We start from the raw sequence: 20,776 nt of genomic DNA, 5'->3' as shown, positions 1-20,776 counted from the left end.
GAGCTAAAATAAGACAAAAAACAAAATGTATGGCATATTTCAAAATAATTGAGAGAGTAGATCTTAAATGTCTCACCACACACACACAAAAAACAGGTAAAGGGATAGACACATTAATTTTGATTTAGCCATTCCATATTGCACATATGTATATAGATACCACATTTTACCCCATAAATATATATAATTATGATTTTGTCAGTCAAGATATTTTTTTCATTAGAAAAAGTCTTTATTAAGGAAATGCAGGGGAAAAAAACTTTATTTCCAACCATCATTTTTCTCTATTTTTTAAATATAATTTTGCCTTTTTAAAAAAATATTTATTTTTTAGTTACTGGTGGACACAATATCTTTATTTTTTTTATATGGTGCTGAGGATCAAACCAGATGCCTCGCGCATGCTAGGCAAGCATTCTATCTCTGAGCCACAACCCCCAGCCCCCTTTGCTTTATTTTTGATGATAAGGGTGGTTCCTCAGAAACCTGGGTGTCAGGCTATATGAGAACAGGTAGTTCTACAGGGAAGGGAGGGTCATTCTTTTAGCCCTGTTAAGGGGATTTATTAGTCATTGCAAGCAGGCTAGAAAATCTAGATTCCCACAAAGGTTAGATGTTCTTAGATGTGAACACACTGCTTGGATGAGGCTGGCATAGAATAGGACTAGAAGATGGCAAAGGGGGAGAAATAGAATTTAACAAACTTAAATCCTTTTTCTCTGTTGAGAAGCCACTTCAGGGGTTTAGAGTGGGTTTTACATTCTCATTTTAAAAGCTGCTCTATCTAAGTGCTGGTTTGTGTTATCAAGGAAAAGAAGCATCAGTAAAATTATTAATTTCCCCACTCAAACTGTATTTCTTTCTACTTCTTTCTGTATTTCTCATGACTGGCCTCTAAGCTGGGACTTTAAAAATAAAGTTCCTTAGGAATTTGTTTGTATTATAACCATTTGTCTTGGCCAGATTCACCAGACTTTTGAGTATTTATTACTGGAGTAATATGTACAAGCTAAAGGTTTAAAATGTTCAAATTAGGTGCTTAAAAAAAAATTTTTTTTTTTAATCTGGCATTTCCAACAGACACTTACCATTTTTGAGGGATAATCCTTTGGTAATCCTTTGACTGGAATTCCAAATACTCTTCTACCATTGATAAAAGCTTTCATTATAAAATTTGTCACTAAGAAGAAAAGAGTAAGAACTCAATTAAATGGCTTACAAGGAAAAGAGATTTTATTAAAATTTACAATTAAAGTAACGTACTTTTCCTTGATAATCCGGCTCCAAGATTATGATTTAGATCAAAGGGATCTAAGGAAAGAAAATTAAAGACAGCGAATAAGATAATCAAATAAGAAATGCCACATTTTTCAAGAAGTGACATTCATATAACAAGGAAATTCAACTTTTTACTTATTAGTAGTAAATGCATTAAAAGATTGCCTCTTAAATGAGCTTAAAATCCATAATATACCTAAGTAATAGATATTCCTCAATATAAGGCAAGTTTGCCCCTACAAGTGTTCATCAGAAAAGAGTTTGTTGCCAGGTACAGAGGTGCACAACAGTAATCCCAGCATCTTGAGAGGATGAGGCAGGAGGATTGAGAGTTTAAAGCTAGCCTCAGCAACTTGGTAAGGCCCTAAACAACTCAGCAAGACCCTGTCTCAAAAAAGTGAAAAGGGCTGGGGATGTGGCTCAGTGGTAAAGTGTCCCTAAGTTTAATCCCTGGTTTAAAGAAAAGATAGTGCTGCAGTATTGTTTTATATTTAAATCTTTTTTAGAATGTCTGATGACCGGTTGCTTAATACTAGAAAAACAGTGTTCGCAGAAGACACATTTACCTGATATTACCTAATGAAGCCAGTTTTGAATGCATATAGCAGTCACAAATATATTTAACATATTTTAGCACTGAATGCTTATGTTAACTAACCAGTCTCTTAAATATTCCTTTAAAAAATAATTTGCCAAGTAGATCATAAATACTTGTAAGATAAAATTCAAATACACAAAGACACATACACCTGCCCAGTGGCATATGAGTGACTACTTGGATCTTAGGAAACAATTTCCAATAAAAACAATTTCCAGTAAAAGCTGCATGTAAAAACTCCCATATCATTTAAAAAAAATAGTGTAAATAGTTTATTTGCTCATGTCATGGAAAGACCAAAAAAGTAACATGAATTATTATTATTATTTACGGATTACTTTTACAAAACATTTCTAATATTACTAAGAAGCAGACCCATTTATAAACAAACAGAAAAGGACATGCTAACATTATTGTCTATTTGAACATTAATAGGTAATTGAGCTTTGGGAAGTACCTGTAATGGTCTAGCTATTTGTCTTACATATCATGGTCAATTTGCTATTTTCATCAAAATGAATGTTGACTCAGCCAAAAGACAAAATCTTGGCATGTTCTTTTTAAAGTACATGTGGGAATGCTCCAGCAGGTGGCAGTTTAATCTGTATGCTGAAGAGTGAAATGTAGTAACTGATCTATAAAATGTCTTTATAGTTAAATATATGTATATTAAAAAAATACTGTATGCTAAAATAATATTTAGATCGTATAGTATAGGATGATGCATTTTTAAGCAATACAGTCCATATCTTCTTAAATGTCTGTGCCTCAAACATCTTAGATAGCTATATATATGATGTGTTCTGAAATATTCTTAGATGATGCATAAAGTGGCAGCAGTGATGAAAAGGATGCAGATGTTAAAGATGTGTATGAGGTTTGAATGCATAAAATGGAAGTATATATATTATTTCTAAATCCAACCACTACTTAATAGATGATCTAAACTGCCATATGCATGCAATCTTTCATAATTTAGACATTATGCATAAATACTTAACATGCCTGAAACAATATTCAAGCAAAGAAAGAAAAATGAAAGGACCCTTTTTGAGGGAAACTGTCATTGAGAAAATGTAGGATCACATGTACACTGTATGGGCAAAAGGAGTAAAGAGGCACCCTTTTGCTAGACCATTATGCTTCTAATGGAAATATCTTAGATGTATCATATTGGAATTTAGACTAACAGTTTCTTCTTTACTCAACTTAATCCTATAACAATAACTGCTATGAGAATATTACCCTCGTGGTCAGTCTGGTCATGCTGGTGATGTTTGTAGTATGTGTGGTATTTTTGGTTGTTTGCTTGGTATAGTAGAATTAGATTATTACTATATTAGCTATTATACAGTTAAAAACAGTACTGCTACAATTGAAATTTCTTAATTCTAGAATAGGTTATATAATCATGGTTATATAATCATGAATATTCTCTCTATATATAGTTTAGCCTATTATTTATAACTCATCTGAAAGTAATGTAAAAAAAGCATGATAATAAGGCTTCAAAAATTAAAATAAATGTCAATATTTATGTAATTAATTTTCAAGATCTTTATTGCTATTGATAAAAAGAACTTGATGGCACCTCACACCCTCAATTAGTAAGGTTTTAAAAGTCCCACTATTTTACATCCCCTTTACTACTATTATTCTCCAATATATAGTCAACAATGATAAAAGATTTTTCATGCTAAACAAAGCCTTTTACGCTTGTGAGAGGTCCATATGAGGTCATGAGAGCAGGAGGACTATACTGCACATCCAGGCAGCAACTCATAAAGGCCCCAGAACTGTTAGGAGGAAGAACAAAAGTGTTCATAGTTCAAACTCTCTGTTCTATTCAGTTTGAAGTTTAATTCTACTTGTACCTTCAATAACAATGTATTTTGAAGTCCACTGTTTCTTAAATGTTGTAAGCAGACTTCTTCTCCTGATGCTAATAACATGTTCTTTAAAATCAAATTCCTCTGTATAGAAACGAAGAAGTCCCAACCACAGTTGCCCAACAGATTCTGTATTTTTTCCATATTCTGGCCAATAGATAGGCTAGAAAAAGAAGGAAACACAGGATATCATGCTCTAGAACAAAGTGTTAATATCTATATTCATTTGCATCTTAGGAAGTAAATTTGGACTTGTTTCTAATTACCTAAGAGTTTAAATACATCAAAATGTAATTATATAACTTAAATGAATTTATTATAATTTCTGCTCTGTGACTTGAAGATAGAAAGAGCTCAGAGTTTTCAGTGACATATCTCGGAACATGTCAGCAGGAAAATTCAGAAATAAATTCTAAGATCCTTGGTGATACCTGAATTATTAGGTCTCTATATCTCAATAAAATCTTACCAAATTATTGGTACAGAATCACAGAGGAAATATTTGTTCCCATGTAATAAAGTTACCTAACCATTTGAAATTATCAGGCATTATAGAAATACCAGAATAGTGCCTAGAAACTCACCTGGCTTAATAAAAATATTTTCTCTTCAAAGAACACATCTGTAATGTTATTTTCATTATTATCATATAAATAAATGTTACAAGCGATAATATTGTTGTTGACCACCTAAATTATAGCACAGTATAGCTAACTTTTAGTAAGGATGTAGGAAAATCTTTACTCTTAAAATACGTACCAGTTCATCTATTTGATCAAAAAAATAAATATTCCAGCCATCAACAAATATTTCAGGTTTCTTTTCACCTTTGTATATCTGAAATTAATTTTTAAACTATTAGTATGGATTATAAACTTAATGCATTGATACAAAAACTTCTAGGAAAATAGTTTAAAATTTAACTACAGAGCCACAGACTTTTAGAGAAGGAAGAGGGCTGAGAGATCACCCAGCTTTATAGAAGAGACATACAAGTTCTTTAACGAATACCTCTTGAAGAACAGGAATGACTGGCGGATTCCTCTGCTGGAGGAAATATAGCACCATAAGAGTGTATGCATATGATGATAAGCTGCCTCTAGATGCATCACCAATATCACACATCTAAAGTGGAGGAAAATGCAAGACAAAGGAAGATCACTAGTGTTTTTTACTAAATTTACAGCCATCCTATAATCACTAAAAATAAGATATTCATTTGGAGAACTAATATAAAAATCACATTTTCCCCACCGTTTTTTTAAATTGGCGCATCACAGTTGTTTATAATGATGGGAATTGTTTTATATATATACACACACACCTATAATATGATTTGCCCAATATCACTCCCCAGCACTTTCCCCTCCCTCCCTCTCACCACTCAGTCCTTTTCCTCTGTGGATTTCCCTTTGATTTTTGTGAGATCCCACCCTCTACCTTTTCTAAAAATCACACTGTCAAAATCTAAAATATCCCAATGAAATGAACCAACCCAATTCAAACCAAACTGAACCCAATGAAGCAGTGAACTATTAACCAGAAGCAAGATCAGATTATTATGTAAAATTTAGGACAACAAAAATTTAGTTGCCTGTATAGGGCTTCTCAAAGTTACAGGAAGCATCTGACATGGTTATTTTTCATTAAAAAATACAGATTTTGTTTTCAACAAGATTTGAAGATGCAATGCAATTTCCTGACAAATCATAACAAGAAGCTTACTCACCTTTGTAAATACTTTCATGGTATAGCACAGATATTTCACTCTGGGATCAATGGTTGAGTAAACAGATAAAAGCCTTGTGTTATGAAGGGCCTGTTAAAAAGGAAATTACACTATAAGGCTATCAATTAGAAGAAAAATATTTTAAGCTGAAATATTCTGGTAATGGTCACTTGCAATTAATTTTAGGAAGAACATATTTAGATTGAGATTACCTTTTCTTTTCAAAGACACACTTTGTTAATTTACTAGATAAAAACAAAGAATTGTAGTAACATGTTCTGATGACTTCCATTATGTTAATATGTCCTTACTTTGAAGTTCTAGAAAATAAGGAGCTATTAAAATAAACAATTAGTTTCCTTTAAGTAAATATAAAGTTTCTCTTTGCTCCATGGCATTATTTCAATTAAATTATCTCAGGGACCAGAAAAATTTTGTAAAATCCTGCAGCAAGACTGACACCATGGTTACATAGTTCTCTCCAAAAACACCACCACCACAAAATTACCACAAAATTCAAACCAAACAAAAAAGCTTGCCACTCTGATCTCATTTTAAGTGAAGAGAATAGTAATATGTGTGTGTGTGTGTGTGTGTGTGTGTGTGTGTGTATGTATATATATATATATATATATATATAATTTTTTAATTTTTATTTCTTTTCCCCAACTGTTGAATAGCATACTTTGTTTTTAAAAATTTTTGTGGCACTGGGGATGGAAGCCAGGGTCTTATGCATACTGGCAAGTGCTCTATCATTGACCTACTTCTCCAGCTCAAGTAAATATTCATATTAACTTAAATTCTCTATCCCTATCCTCAGAACATGATCAAGCACACAGCAAGTACTCATAAAAATCTCTCCAAAGAATAAGTAACATGAAATAAATGGCTCATTTAACTTGAGGTTTTTAAAAAGGGGCTGTTATTCTTTTTAATCTTTTTAAAGAAAAAGCCCTGAAAAAAATCTTACCAATGTGTTATACAAACTGATATCTACTTCCAGACCACTTCTTGAATGGAAGAACTTCACAATTGGCACCTTTGCTGTTGTAATAGGTAAGATGTTTCTCAGACCTAGATTGGGAAATAAGATAGTATGATTAAATACAGTAGCTGGGAATAAAAAATGGTTTGTAAGCTAATACTTCAACATAAACATAAATGATGCAACATAACTTAGGTTTGTTTCACTGTATTGAATTAGAACTTAGCGGACCTTTGGTGTGTGTATGCTCGAGTATGCATGCATGTGAGATTGTTAGTTTGATAAACACCAAAACAGAGGAAACAACTACAGTACAGTATCTGCAGTACATGTTTTGTCTATTCTCTTCATGACTGTATGTAATTTGGAAGAAACCCTATGGGCAATCACCTGAATCCGTTGAAACAAGCTACTCGTCATGGAGCTAGAAGTTATGAAGGTAATAGGAAGCAATCAATTTCAGTAAGAGAAGGAAATTATCTGATCTAGCCTTTGAAGGAAAAGAATGTGCAAACGAAAGTGTGTAGGTTCAGGGGATTTACCAGGCAAGAAAAACTATACTCAGAAAGGGCAGACGTCTGAAACAGAATGGCTTGAGAGATCTTATAAGGAATTATGCAGGCAGTAGAATGAATTGAGGGAAAGGAACATGAATAAAGAGAGATGAGAAAAAAATTGGGAAGAACCCAGAGCCCTATATACCATGCTAAGAATGACATTTAGAGATAAAGAAAAGTCAACAAACTGGTGTGAGGAAAAATCACTGACAATCTTTATATTTAAACAATGCCTCAGCAATGGATGCACTGGAGACAATGGAACGCAAGACAGCCCCTTATAAAAAAAAAACATCTGGGCCTCAACTATCAAGGTAGAATGGAAATACAGAGAGAAAGCAAGTCATGCTTGAGTCTCTATGACAGGATGGGGAGGAGAAATGTTAAGGAGGAGAAGGGCTGTTAACAGTAAGAGTTACTATTTTCTGAGTACAAAATGTGTTACCAGGGGCATGCAAAGAGTATTTCACAAACTTAGATTGAGCACCATCATCTTACAGATGAGGAAACAGAGACCCACAGAAATCCACTTAGGAACATACAATTGGTAAATGGTGAACCTAGGATTCAAACAAGGCACAAATGATTCCAAACCTCTCCTGAATAGACTACGTCAGACTAATAATCACTTCACCCAATTTGGTGATTCTAAAGATACCAATGTTGAAAATCTAGAAAGAAGATTCAGAAGGAAGGGCAGGTAGCAGTGGTGGAATCAATAGAAGGAAGGAAGTAAAGAGAAAAATGAGTCTATTCTGATATGTAGGAGTATGAATTTCCTGAGAGTGCTAAGTGGTGATGTTTAAAGGGCAGATATACAGTTATCACATTACAGAACTTAGGTAAAGGGGCTGGGGTTTTGTGATGCTGGGGATTGCAGCTTAGCAGCAGAGCACTTGCCTAGCACGTGTGATGCTCTGGGTTCGATTCTCAGCACCACATAAAATAAATAAATAAAAATAAAGCTATTGTGTCCAACTAAAAAAAAATAAATATAAAAAAAATAACTCAGGTAAAAAGCATGTAAATGGTAAAAGTAATTTCAGGATGAAAAGTCTGTAAGGGGCTGAGGTTGTAGTTCAGTGGTAGAACTTGCCTAGCATGTGTGAGGCCCTGGGTTCAATCCCCAGCACCACATAAAATTAAATAAACAAAATAAAGGTATTGTGTCCATCTACAACTAAAAATATTAAAAGAAAGAAAGATAGATCTGTGTGGGAAACAGAGAAAACTAACTTATATTAACAGGGAAGAGAAGTAAGGAAGCTTGGATTTACTGAATACTGAGAATATACGTGCTATACAGAAGAGGAACTGGGTGTTTATGATGAGGCTGAGTGAGGTATTGGGATCACAAAGCCTGAAAATAGGAAACCAGGATTTAAAGCCTGGTGGTAGGGGAGGGGCTGCTAACAAGGCTGTGGGATCAATTGGGATAAATCCCCAGTACCACACACACAAAGAGTACCTGCTTTAGATGCAGAAGGCCCTGAGTTCAATCCCCAGCATCACAAAACAAAAAATTTTAAAAACGGAAACAAAAAAAAAAAACAAAGAGCCAGGCCCAGCTACTTGGGAAGCCGAGGAAGGAGGATGGCAAGTTGTAAACCAGCCCTAGCAACTTAGTGAGAACATTTCTCAAAATAAAAAATTAGATTATGTACCCCATTTGAATCAAATGTATGATATGTCAAGATCATTGTAATGTTTTGAGCAACTAATAAAAACATTAAAAAATAAAAATAAAAAATGAAAAGTGCTGAGAATATAGCTCAGTGGTAGACTGCCCTTTAATTCAATTCCCTTTAACACAAAAACAAAACACCCCTCAGAAGAGTCTGATTTCAGAATATCTACCAAATACTTTTCTCTATCACCTCTAAATTAGATAAACCATTTTCTCCAACTCCTTCCCATTCAGGAATTAGACACCATTGGCCACTATAATACATAGAACCTTATCCAAGCATTTATTCATAGTAAATCAAACTGGTTCTATTTTATCAACTCCAAAGCTCCCATGTTCAGTCTTTATTTTCTACCTACTGAAATTAAGGTTTAGTCCTCAACTTCTTTCAAACAATTCCTTACAATTTTGCTTAATTCTTGGTATCACTCTTGGACTCTCAGGTATACATAGCACTGATAGATGCCCCGCTAGCAAAAGAATATGTTAATGGCATTTTAGCTCTGCAAACAATTTAAAAATCCATATATTTTACAGTTGTAAATGATTTCTCACTTTTCTTAATTTATTGATAAAACAGATCAAGCAAAGTGATCAGGGTTATAACAGCTTGACGAACAGAACAGCTGTGAATGCAATTGCCTAGGCCAAGATGCTCTTCACTACACTTATGAGGTTTTAATAATTTCTATACTTTGATTTATATGATATCAATAAGTAAAATGATTTCCAAAATTTTTTGTCTGGTATATACTTTGTCTTGTGGGGAACACACACACACACACACACACACACACAAAACTCAGCTAGGGAACAATATGCACACAAATTATCACCAACTCCTCAGTCTTTCATACTTAATCATGATATTTTTTTAAGGACACTAATACTGTAAGTATTTTATAAAATGAGCCACTATATTGCTTTATAGTTATTAATATATTATAAGTACATGGGGCTGAGGTTATGGCTCAGTGATAGAGTGCTTGTCTAGCACACGTGAGGCACTAGGTTCAAACCTCAGCACCACATAAAAATGAAATAAAGATATTGTGTCCACCTACAACTAAAAATAAAAAAATTAATAAAAATAAATTCTAAGAACACAAAACACTAAAAAAGTTATAGTATTTTTCAAAACAAATATTTAGAGGTACCTGAATGTTTTCTAAGGACTCTTGCCAATTCTTCAATAGTCCTTACACAGTCCAACCCCTGCAACAAAGATGACACAAATATTAATCAAAATTGTAAGACAGGTTCTTCAGATATAATGAAACTGTCTTCAGATATAATGAAACTCATTATATGTTTTTCACTTTTAGTTGAGAATCAGTCAGTATCCATAGGAAATATTCTAAATATGCAAAAACTGCCACACATCCTATGTTCTAATTGCTTTTGAAGGTGTAAAAAAGGTTAAAATTAGTCAGGAAGCCATGGACTGAGAGCTTCTTAAAAAGTCTCTGAACCATGGATGAGGACTTCCTTTTTTTTTTGCTAAGTAATTATCACTCTCAGAAGTACCCTATGTGCCAGAGTATATAAGAAGGGGCTTCTATGCCTCATTTTATTAATTCCAGGTAAAATCTTAATTATAGTTTAAGAGTTGATAACTTGCTGTGGATAGTGATTAAGCTCACATTATTTCCCCACTGGACTAGCCAAAATTATAATGCAGAAAATTAAGGTAATATAGCAAATAAGAATAATATTTCTAATAATTCATACTTAAAAATACATTCACAGTCCCTATCAATGTAAGCCCTTTTGATGACTGTACACATCCCAGAACATATTTGGAATTTCACTTTAGAAATGCCTTCAAAATTAGTTTATATACTAGGTTAAAAAAATTAATCTCAGCCTGGGGATGTGGCTCAAGCGGTAGCGCGCTCGCCTGGCATGCGCGGGGCGTTGGGTCTGATCCTCAGCACCACAAACAAATAATCTAAAGATGTTGTGTCCACCAAAAACTAAAAAAAAAAAATAAATATTAAGAAATTCTCTCTCTTAAAAAAAAAAAATAATTAATCTTGAGGTTGTAATAATAGGGTTGTTCCATACAGAAGACCCAATCTTGCTTATTCATTTTATTCACCAAATTCTGGGCAGATCATTTTTGTCCTTTTTTCCAAATCTGTTACATCTTCAAAATGTGAACTCGAAAGGAAGGCAAAGAAAGCTCTTGAGAACAGTAGCAGCACTCTTCTGGATATAGAGCCTTTGGACTACTGTTACAAATTTAAAAAATAGGGACTTGGGGTGTAGCTAAGAGGTAAGAGCCCTTATTTAGCACGTTCAAGTCCCTCAGCACCACTTATCAAAAATAAAAATAATAAAAACAGAAATAAACAAAACAAAAACGAATAGGAACTCAGCACATCTCAGAATTTATATAATTTTTATATAAGTGCCTTCCTATATACATCAGAGGCTGACAAATTTGTTCTGCTTTGTGAGCCACATAAGCATGTGTTATAAGTATTAAACTCCCAGTCATGTAGAGAAACAGACATAGATAAAACATAGGGCTGGGGGTTATGGCTCAATGGTAGAGTGCTTACTTAGCATGCATGAGGCACTGAGCCACTGGGTTCGATTCCCAGCAACACACACACACACACACACACACACACACACACACATACACACACACCAACTAAATAGACAATACATAAATGAATGGGTATGGCTCTGTTCTAATACAATTTTATTTACAAAAACAGGCTGTGAGCTGAATTCAGCCCATAGGTCAAAATTTGCTATCTCCTGACATATAAAAACCAAGCTGATGTGCACTATGATCTCTTAAAGCAAGAGATAGAAGTTATTATTTCCATTTTATAGCTATGGACCAAAGACTACATGTTTAGGTACTGAGAAAACCAAGTTGTCTCAAATCCAGGTCTTTGGACAATAAAGGTAGCACTCACCATTTATACCACACTGTCTGCCTGATTTAAAACAAAAACAAAATAAAAACCTTATAGATAACATATAGATATGCATATCCAGGTCAGTCTAGTAGCCAGGCCAATGGAACACCAGGAAAGCTGGTTTGGCTTTGTAGAATTCCCAGTGGTCACTTTCAAATCTACTTCATACTAAAAGTTGAAAGTACAAGGCAATCTATTCTTCATATTCACCTCTAAGTTTAATATATTTGGCTAGAGGATATGCCAAATGGCACACTCCATATGGCATGCCTTGATAAATTTGGAAAATACGAAGCTGTACCATCAGTCAAGATAGTTCAAATCACACTGCCACAGCAAATGCAAGTTTTATGTGGTCACTGTACCTCAGCAGTTTCATGTCCATTAAATGTCATACAGACGTCAAGATCACTCTGCTTAAAACCAAATCCATTTTTGGAGGAGCCAAACAAGCTCAATTTAGTTCCTGTTAGGGATATATGAAAAGTAATAACTAATTACCTGAGTACATTTAATATTTTGACCAAAATGACCCTCTCATGAATCAAATATACCCAGGTGTTAACTATCCTATCTCATAATAATTTTTTATTAACTATTTATTTATTTTAAAAATATTTTTCCAAGTTTACTTTAATATACAAGCTGTATATATCATGAAAGATTACTAGGTGACATTTCAAACAAAATGGAGATCATTTCAACACATTTAATAATGTATCACTCCTTTCTAAATAAATGCATATTTTAGAGGTATGAACTCTGATTACAAATGTAATGTTAAGTGAAATTCACTTGTGGTATCTATTAGAATAAATTCTGCACTATACTTTCTTTTCTGTTCATAAACCAGGATTTGGTGCACCAAAGACCATCCTAGGTATATCACAAAGCAACTGAAACTCCAAACCCACAATCATTGCAAGACGTTATTCTCAAAATTAGTATGCTCATAATACATGTACTCTTTTGAAAGGAAGGTCACATTACCTTTTTTAAGGATTAAAAAAATATATATCATTTACCTGGAAAGTCCTGTTTTATGAAACTTTCTAAGTTTTGCCGGATATGTTCACGAGCCTGATCTTCTAAAATAGTTGGAGAAAAATCCTCTGTTTAAAATAAATAGACACATTGAGAAAAAGACTGATGACTTTTTTTTTGAAAAAGCTGAAAGTAAGACTTCTAAGGTTTAAAGAAAACACTCTAATTTTTGTGCCTTTGCCCAGATAACATTTGTAATGTAAAATAATCTTTTGTTTCTTTAACAGAAGAGTCTATTAGAAAGAACTACTCTTAAAATGAAAACTAATTTAGACAGGCTCTGTACCTGGGTTTTACAGAGACCTAAAAGAGTGAGTCCAAAAATTTGTGAGCATGTCCATATTTTTTCCTAAAGAGAACCTAGTTTTTTAAACCACCAAAAAGTTTGTTTCCATTTTTAAATCCCTGGCAGCCAGGCATGATGGTGCACACCATAGTTCCGGTTATTCAGGAAGCTGAGGTTGGAGGATCATTGAGTCTAGGAATTTGAGAGGGCTTTTGATAATATCTCAAAAGTTTTTAAAAAATTATTTTTCAGCATAGATGGACACCTCAAGATGTAGCAATATGAAGCATTAAGTTCTCCATTCTAAGCAGTAAAATGTCTCTATTGCAAAATTTTCTCATTGTAGGACTTGAAACCTCTCTAGACCAATGCTCCCCCAAACTCTACTCTTCCTTAAAGGGCTGTCATGTTGTGTGCACTATGAATTAATGTTAACTAAAAAGGATTCTGTGCTCAAATTTTGGAGCTGTTGGATTAAAGATATAAAAACAAGTTTCTTTGCCACAACACTGCTTTTAAACACTGCTTTTATCATGCCTTGCAAATCTCTAAAGAAGATTTACTGCTCCCCAAGGGAGGGGGCAATATGTACAGTTATTCCTTTGTGAGAGAATACTTCTGGTCATGAAAAATGCATCTAGGAAAACATTTCAAGGAATGTAATCTATTAGTTGGAAAAGCTAATATAGTATTTTAATCTTAAGACTTAAAAAGTCTTAAGATTAAGTAGTTCAGTGATAAAGCATGAGTTAAGCACGTGGAAAGCCCTGGGTTCAATCTGCAGCACAAATAAAACAGAAAAAAAAAACAACTTAAAAAGATATTCCTTCCTTCTTTCTTTAATGATTACTTATTGTGTGTCCCAAATGGGACCTGCATGTCACACTGAAGCAAGAGGATCTCAAATTCAAAGCCAGCCTCAGCAACTTAAGAGTGACCCTTAATTTAGCAAGGGTCTCAATAGAAAAAATAAAAAGGACCAGGAATATGGCTCAGTGGTAAAGCACCCCTGGGTTCAATTTCCAATAACAACTACAACAACAACAAAAAGTCAATTTACTTTTCTGACAAATGAAAACAAATGTGAATAACTTACTGTAACACTGGAAACAAACTTGATCTAAGATATTTGAAAACTTGGGTGTTAGTGGTGGCAAAGGTTCCAGCTGGATTCTTTTGAAGTCTTCAGGACAGTCCTTCTTTAGATGACCCTCTCGTTTGCATAAGCTGCACACAACTGTGGGAGACTGTAGGAATATGGCAAAGCAAAATAACACTGAAAACTTTATTTGCCAAATAATGAGATTTAGAATTTTTTTTTTTTGGTCTTGCAGATTGAACCTAGGAGCACTTAACTACTGAGTAACATCCCCAGCCCTTTTTACTTTTCATTTTGAGACATGGTCTCGTTAAGTTGGTTAGGTCCTTGCTAAGTTGCTGAGGCAGGCTTTGAACTTACGATCCCTCCTGCCTCAGCCCCTTGAGTGGCTGAGATTATATGCCTGGTTCTTTTTTATTTTTGAAGTACAAAGAAATTTTGAAGTACAAAGAAATGAAGCCATTAAATGATCTGAGAGAGAAGCATCCTTATGATGTCATCAGGAGAAAAGGATAGTTACTATCAGCTTTCCATTCCTCCTATGCAGATTCCTACAAATCTGACTGGAAGGAATGTAAAGTGGCAAAACTTCTTAACCACACCCAAAACAGGGAGAATTATGTTCTTGTGTTTGAAAATTGAAATTACATGTATTAAAATTGTTTAAAGTCTCCTGATTACCTTGCCTTTGGTGAAGATAAGTTTACTAAATTCATAGAAGAAATCAGACTGGTCCACTGGTGAATTTTCCTCACATATATTTTCTTCTTTAAGATTTATTTTATTAAGTTCCATAAGTAGAGCTCCATCTACATTTTTTTCACATTCTTTCAAGTCTTCATATTTAGCTGGCTCAACTAATTCATCATCCTCTTCAGAAAGAGCATCTTCATCACCTGATCCAGTATAGGTATTGTCCAGCTCATCTTCATTAGCAATGCCATCCTCATCTTCCCTTTGGTTAATGGTGAGCCTGGGTTCTTCCTCCTCCTCTTCATCTTCCTCCTCTTCTTCATCAAAGTGAATGATTTCAGATGTTTGACACTGGACTAAAGGGACAAAGTGGTTTAAAGAGTCTTCTAGCTCATTAGTACCTTCTACACTTTCTTCATCAAGATCAATATTGTCATCAAAAGTAGCAAATCCATCACACACTTTGGCTATAGGACTTTGGAGGCCTTCTAAATTCAAAATGCTATCTGTCTCATAATTACATGGGCTGCTGCCAATTGTAATTTCTCCACACTCATTACTGCTTATACCGGGGTCATCAGCAGTCAAAGGATGCTTTCCCTTCTTTCTGATTTTCTCATCTTTACTTCCGGTTTCTTGATGGTGTACTTTAATATCCTCATAATTATCACAATTGACTTCTGCCTGGATACAGCTGGAGTTTCCCAGATGTGTGCATTTCCTGATGTGTACATTTCCAATTTCCTCAGCTGGTGGGCTTCCACAGCTTTCAGCAGTCTCTTTAAGAGAAAGTGGCTGTGCCTTGCATGCATTTTCAGTTGAAATGGTAGTAGCACCAGGGCCTTGAGCCAAAACTGAATTGTTGAGCTTATCGTCTTTTGCTTGCACATCTGGATCATGATTTATTACTTCTTTAAAATGTTCTGAAATACTCGTAACTGTGCTCAGAGGCTTTGGAAGGCTGGATTTTGCAAGTTTGTGTGGAAGAGCAAAATATTTATATGTCGTCCTTAAACAGTGAAGTATATATTCAAACACAGGTTGATTATTTAGGGTCCTTGCCACATTTCTTTTAACAGAGTAGGGATCTGTAACAATAACAATGAAAAAACAAACATACCACTTAATATATTTCTATTTCATGCTCTAAAAATTAGCCTGCTGCAAATAAAAATAGATAACAAATAAACAACAGTGAAGTTTATATCTTATATGCTTAAAAAAAGAAAAAATGCAGGTAGAGAATAAGACACAGTATAAGAACAAAAAGCAATGTTTTCTGAAACATCTGTTCTACGAAGAGAACCCATCCTGTACAGAACCAGTACCCCTTCCCTATTCTGCCTTGACTGTGGTGGTAGGAAAGATGTCATTAGTGTGTTTATCGTGCCCTCAGGAAGTCAGGTCTTCCCTATAGGCTTTGCTGCTGAGTGCTCTGCCTCCCCACTCAGCCAAGCCCTGTGGTTTGTCGAGCTTACCTCCACTCTTCTGCCCTGGGAAGCCCCATCACTGAATTGGCTGGACTGAATTTCAGGGGCGAGAGGGAGGCACCACTTCTCTCAATCTTTTCTCCTCCCCTAGAACTCCAGCAGGTTAGGCAATTGGCCAGAAGAGCTGAGCCAGAGAAACTGCAGGGGAGGGTTTAAAAATGTGAGATCCCCATGACTGCACACAGAATTTATGCAAATTGCAAAAAACCCTCTTATGCAACATAAAGCTTGAAAAAAAAATCAAGCAAAAATAAGAGAATTCCATTTAGGAAATTCTGTAAATTATTAAAGGAGGAGAATTAAGATTTCTAGAGGGGTTTCAACCTCCTGACTTTGCAAAGCTGAGAAGAGATAGTCCATTTAATGACATCTACAGGGCACATCAGTGTGTCTTTCATATAGTGACTTCAGTTAAAGAAGCCTTCACTAAAAATGTGTTTTTAATGAGTAAGTTACTGATTACTACTTAAAAAAATAATTATCTGTTCCCTTTACTGGAGAGTTATCCAACTAAGAATGTCAGTCTTCACAAGAAAAAGTATTTTTCTCATCTCTGCAAAACTAAACAATATTAACAATAACCCATGAAAGGACTGAATTTAAAAATCCAGGAGTGAGAACAGCAGGAAAGGGAAACTCAGATCACTGGGAAAAAACATTAAGCATTTAAGTTGTTAAGCAATTCACAAAGAAAGCAAGAACTCAGCTAACCATTATTCAAGTTGCTTAAAAATTAAGATATTTCATTATAGTTCTTCAAAAACTCAGGATAAACCTTTTGATTCTTTTAGATGACTCACTGTAACACATGCAAGATCCTAATTATTTAGTTCACCTTTGAGGTCAGGCCTACCTTACAAGTAGGAGCTGAAAAGAGACTGAAATAAAAGCATGCTGTTAGATTGGTACCTTAAAAAAAATAATAAAATAAAAAAAGAATAAGCATTTTGAGATACCTTCAATGGCAATGCGCTTTTTGGGCCAATCCTTTGATTCTCGAGATATTGATTCTTTGACTCGGATACTGATCACTAAATCAGCCAAATTAAATTCTAAAGCATAGAATCGCAGCAGTTCCACCCAGAGCTGCCCAACTGGTACTGAAGGCTGGTGTTTTGTATCAAATATTAATGATACCTATTAATATCAAAGAGAAATATATTGGTTACTTCAGGTGTTGGCTCAATCTGAAAAATTAAAGATCATTTGAGCATCAAATTAAAAAACCTGGAAAATATGAGCAAAGATAGAAATTTGACATCTAGACAAATCACTTTGTATGTGGGAAAACAGCAAAACTTCACTGCATCCCTGACATTTGGGTAGGTTAAAATCTAGTCAGTACCATGGAACAGACAGGATCAATTTTAATTAACCAGACAGCACCGAATTTTGAAATTTTAATAACAGGTAGATAGGACCTTGCACAGTTTGCTAATACTCTCAGCATGGACCTTCACCTGTTACTGCTGCTGGAAGGCACCTTTATATGGATACATGAAAATGTAGTAGCTAAAGACAGAGAAAAAGAAAACCAATACTCTCATTGCCCTGATATGCTACATAAGTACACTAAATCTGCCAGTGGCAATTAAAGTCAAATAACTATAAAAGAAATTGTTACTAGTTCTATAGTCACTGACTTGATAAGTTCAAATAACATACTTCCTATAATATTTTGGGAAATACACAGAAATCAGAATGCGGGGGGAAGGGCCCAAACAGTGATTCTGCCATTTCATAGCTCTTGATTGCTCTGTAATTTAGTGTTTTCATTCTCAGACTGGCAGTATTGCACAATGGCTAGTGAACGGCTTTGGGATTGGAACAATCTTAGTTTGAAATCCAAACTCTGCCAAGTACTAGCCGTGTATGATCCTGATCAATATCTATAACCTAAGACTTGGTTTCCTCATCTGACAAATGGGGATAATAGTACCCACCTCATTGGGTTGTTGGGAGGACTGAGTGAGATAGTGTCTTTAAAGTGCTTAGCACAGTGCCTGGCACACAGTGTTCAAAAAATGGTCGCTATCATTATCTGCAGAGTAGGGATGATACCACCTATAACACAGGATAGTTATGAGGATTAAATCAAAAACAAGGGAAAGCATCTGGCAGACTTGGTTGCTTTCTGTATTTTTTCACTCAGGTAGTCTTTAAGTACAAGAAACTCATATATCACCGAAACAATGTCACAACAGTAAGATGCTCTTAAAGGTAATCTAGTGAAGAAGTCCACATGTTAAAAGGAACTGAAGCCCCAAACGTTTTTGTGACTTGTTAGAAGGTTGCACTGCTTGTAGGTGGCGTGAGAACTTCTGACCCCAATACATTGTTTTTCTCACCATAGCATATGCAACTTCTACAAAGTCTAGAGCTCACTTAATTTCAGATGTGGCAGCATGACTAACCTCTCCAAAGAACATAAAAATATAAAAGAAAAGTATTAAATGGACTTAGAGAAATAGCTTTTTCTTCACATTAGTCTTATAATTCACATTGAAAAAATTTTTTCCTTAAGTATACAAATTTGTCTCCAATCACACTTACTAAATCAGACTTTAAAACAAGTGGTATAGTAGTTTATTCATGGATAAATCTCAACCACAAAGGGTCTTAGAGTAAGATAAAGTCATCTGGTAGGTAGACTTACAAGGCAGAACTGATAGATACTGGAAGTTGTCTGGGTCCCGATTACCAGAATTGAGGACACAAAGGAAACCCCCAGAAATTGAAAGCCTTATTAAATTTCACCTCTCATCCACAGCCTTTGTCAGCTTTACAAAGGATTTTTAAGAATCTCACTGAAATGACTTGAAAACACTTTAACATGGAACTTTAAAATATCTAGATTACCATCAATAAAATTGTTTAGAAGTAGAGAACATTTCTTTTTTTAATAAAGTAAGAATAGTGTAGGTAACATTTCCTGAGTGCTTACCACATGCTTGGCACTGAGTTAAGCATTCTATAAATCAATGACCCTATGAGAGGGTACTAATATTATCCTCATTTACAGGGAGGAAACTGGGGCATGGAAAAATTAAGTAACTTGCCAAGGACATATAAGTGGGAGAACTGAGAATATTTGCATATCTGGCTCCACAGCCTGTGCTCTTATCCACAACTGGAACCCCCAATAGAAAACAGACAAAAGTGGTGCTGTTCTGGTGCCAGCAAGGCTGGGGTGGCATCTCCTCCTTCCTGCTCCAATGCTAAAGATTTCTAGGAAACACAACTGGAAAATCTATGATTCACCACTATCTCTTCATTTTAGGAACAAGTAAACTACAGACTGGAGGAATGATATGACTTTTTTGTGTAGAGATGGGATTAGATTTCTGGCATCAGAAGTATTTCATGAATATTACTGTCATTGGGGTCTAGGACCATTCACCAATTTGGGACAGAATAGTGCGACCTGTATAATCTGTGCACAGAATTTTTTTGTTGGAAACTCTAATGATAATTCTTTACACATAGATTTTTTTATGCATCTCCAATAGTATGGAGCCAGTACATTAAATCATATGCTTATTTTTTGACTGTTATTTCAGTCCTTTGAAGTTAACATTCCATAGATTTAAAACCTCAAATACAATTTAAGACCTAGCACTTTTGAGGATACACAGAGATTTTTCTTTGAATTCTCAGTATTTTTCCAAGGCCTCTGTACAAAGAATAAACCATATAAATAAATTTAATGATCAATTTTTAAAAATCTTTTTTTCCACATTACTTTTAAAAATCTTTTCATAATTTTTAAAAATCTTTCATGTTGATTATTCAATGGACTAAACAGATTAGGAAATGAAATAACTATGAAATACTTACGATAGTTAAGGAAAAACAGGAAAACTGACTAACTCTTAAACACCACAATTGATAACTAAAATAAAAATCAACAGTAAAACTAGAAATAAGAGAACAGACCTGCCCCCTTTTAATTGGCCTTTCTTTTGGTGACTCTTCTTTTGCTGTGTTTGTATCCCCAACATTATCAGTGTATTCCCAGACCACAAAGTCTTTCTCAACGTCTTTAAGGTTGAAGTTCGTAAGTTTGTTTAATGAGAATCCTTCAATCTAGGAAAAAGTAGACATCTATTATCATAAGGTAGAAACCATTTTTGTATTGATTTGAGCATTTAATATGTTTGAAGAAATAAAAAAAGTTAATATATTCCAAGTTCACTGAAAATATAAAAGATATTGTTTGTGGAATATTTTTAAAATAAACATAAATTTAAAAATATTTTTAGCTGGGTTCTGCGGTACATGCCTGTGATCCCAGCCATTTAGGGAGGCTGAGGTAGGAGGATTGTAAGCCAGCCTCAGCAACTTAGCAAGGTCCTAGGCAACTTAGTGAGACCTTGTCTCAAAATAAAAATTAAAAAGGGCTGGAGATGTTGCTTAGTGTTTAAGCAACCCTGGAATCAATGTCCAGCACCAAAAAATGAAACAAAAGAAAACCCAACAACAACAAAAATCTGCAATCA

At 34.6% G+C, this 20,776-nt stretch overlaps 1 protein-coding gene across 9 annotated transcripts in view; it reads right to left on the bottom strand.

Moving 5' to 3' along the window:
- Tut7 (terminal uridylyl transferase 7) overlaps positions 1-20,776 on the bottom strand; it is a 59,403-nt gene that overhangs the window by 16,744 nt on the left and 21,883 nt on the right. For all 9 annotated transcript variants that reach the window (XM_013363833.4, XM_040285593.2, XM_040285592.2 and 6 more), the window contains exons 11-24: positions 20,214-20,363; positions 17,234-17,414; positions 14,776-15,875; positions 14,092-14,242; positions 12,691-12,777; positions 12,031-12,131; positions 9,884-9,941; positions 6,468-6,571; positions 5,495-5,584; positions 4,777-4,890; positions 4,525-4,602; positions 3,751-3,928; positions 1,264-1,311; positions 1,089-1,180 (exon numbers count right to left, since the gene is read on the bottom strand). In XM_013363833.4, coding sequence (XP_013219287.1) covers positions 1,089-1,180; positions 1,264-1,311; positions 3,751-3,928; positions 4,525-4,602; positions 4,777-4,890; positions 5,495-5,584; positions 6,468-6,571; positions 9,884-9,941; positions 12,031-12,131; positions 12,691-12,777; positions 14,092-14,242; positions 14,776-15,875; positions 17,234-17,414; positions 20,214-20,363 — 2,532 coding nt within the window. The remainder of the gene's footprint in view (positions 1-1,088; positions 1,181-1,263; positions 1,312-3,750; positions 3,929-4,524; positions 4,603-4,776; positions 4,891-5,494; positions 5,585-6,467; positions 6,572-9,883; positions 9,942-12,030; positions 12,132-12,690; positions 12,778-14,091; positions 14,243-14,775; positions 15,876-17,233; positions 17,415-20,213; positions 20,364-20,776) is intronic.

The sequence above is a fragment of the Ictidomys tridecemlineatus genome, chromosome 4 (assembly GCF_052094955.1).
Source record: "Ictidomys tridecemlineatus isolate mIctTri1 chromosome 4, mIctTri1.hap1, whole genome shotgun sequence".
Lineage (NCBI taxonomy): Eukaryota > Metazoa > Chordata > Mammalia > Rodentia > Sciuridae > Ictidomys > Ictidomys tridecemlineatus.
This window is presented reverse-complemented; position numbering and strand designations above follow the sequence as displayed.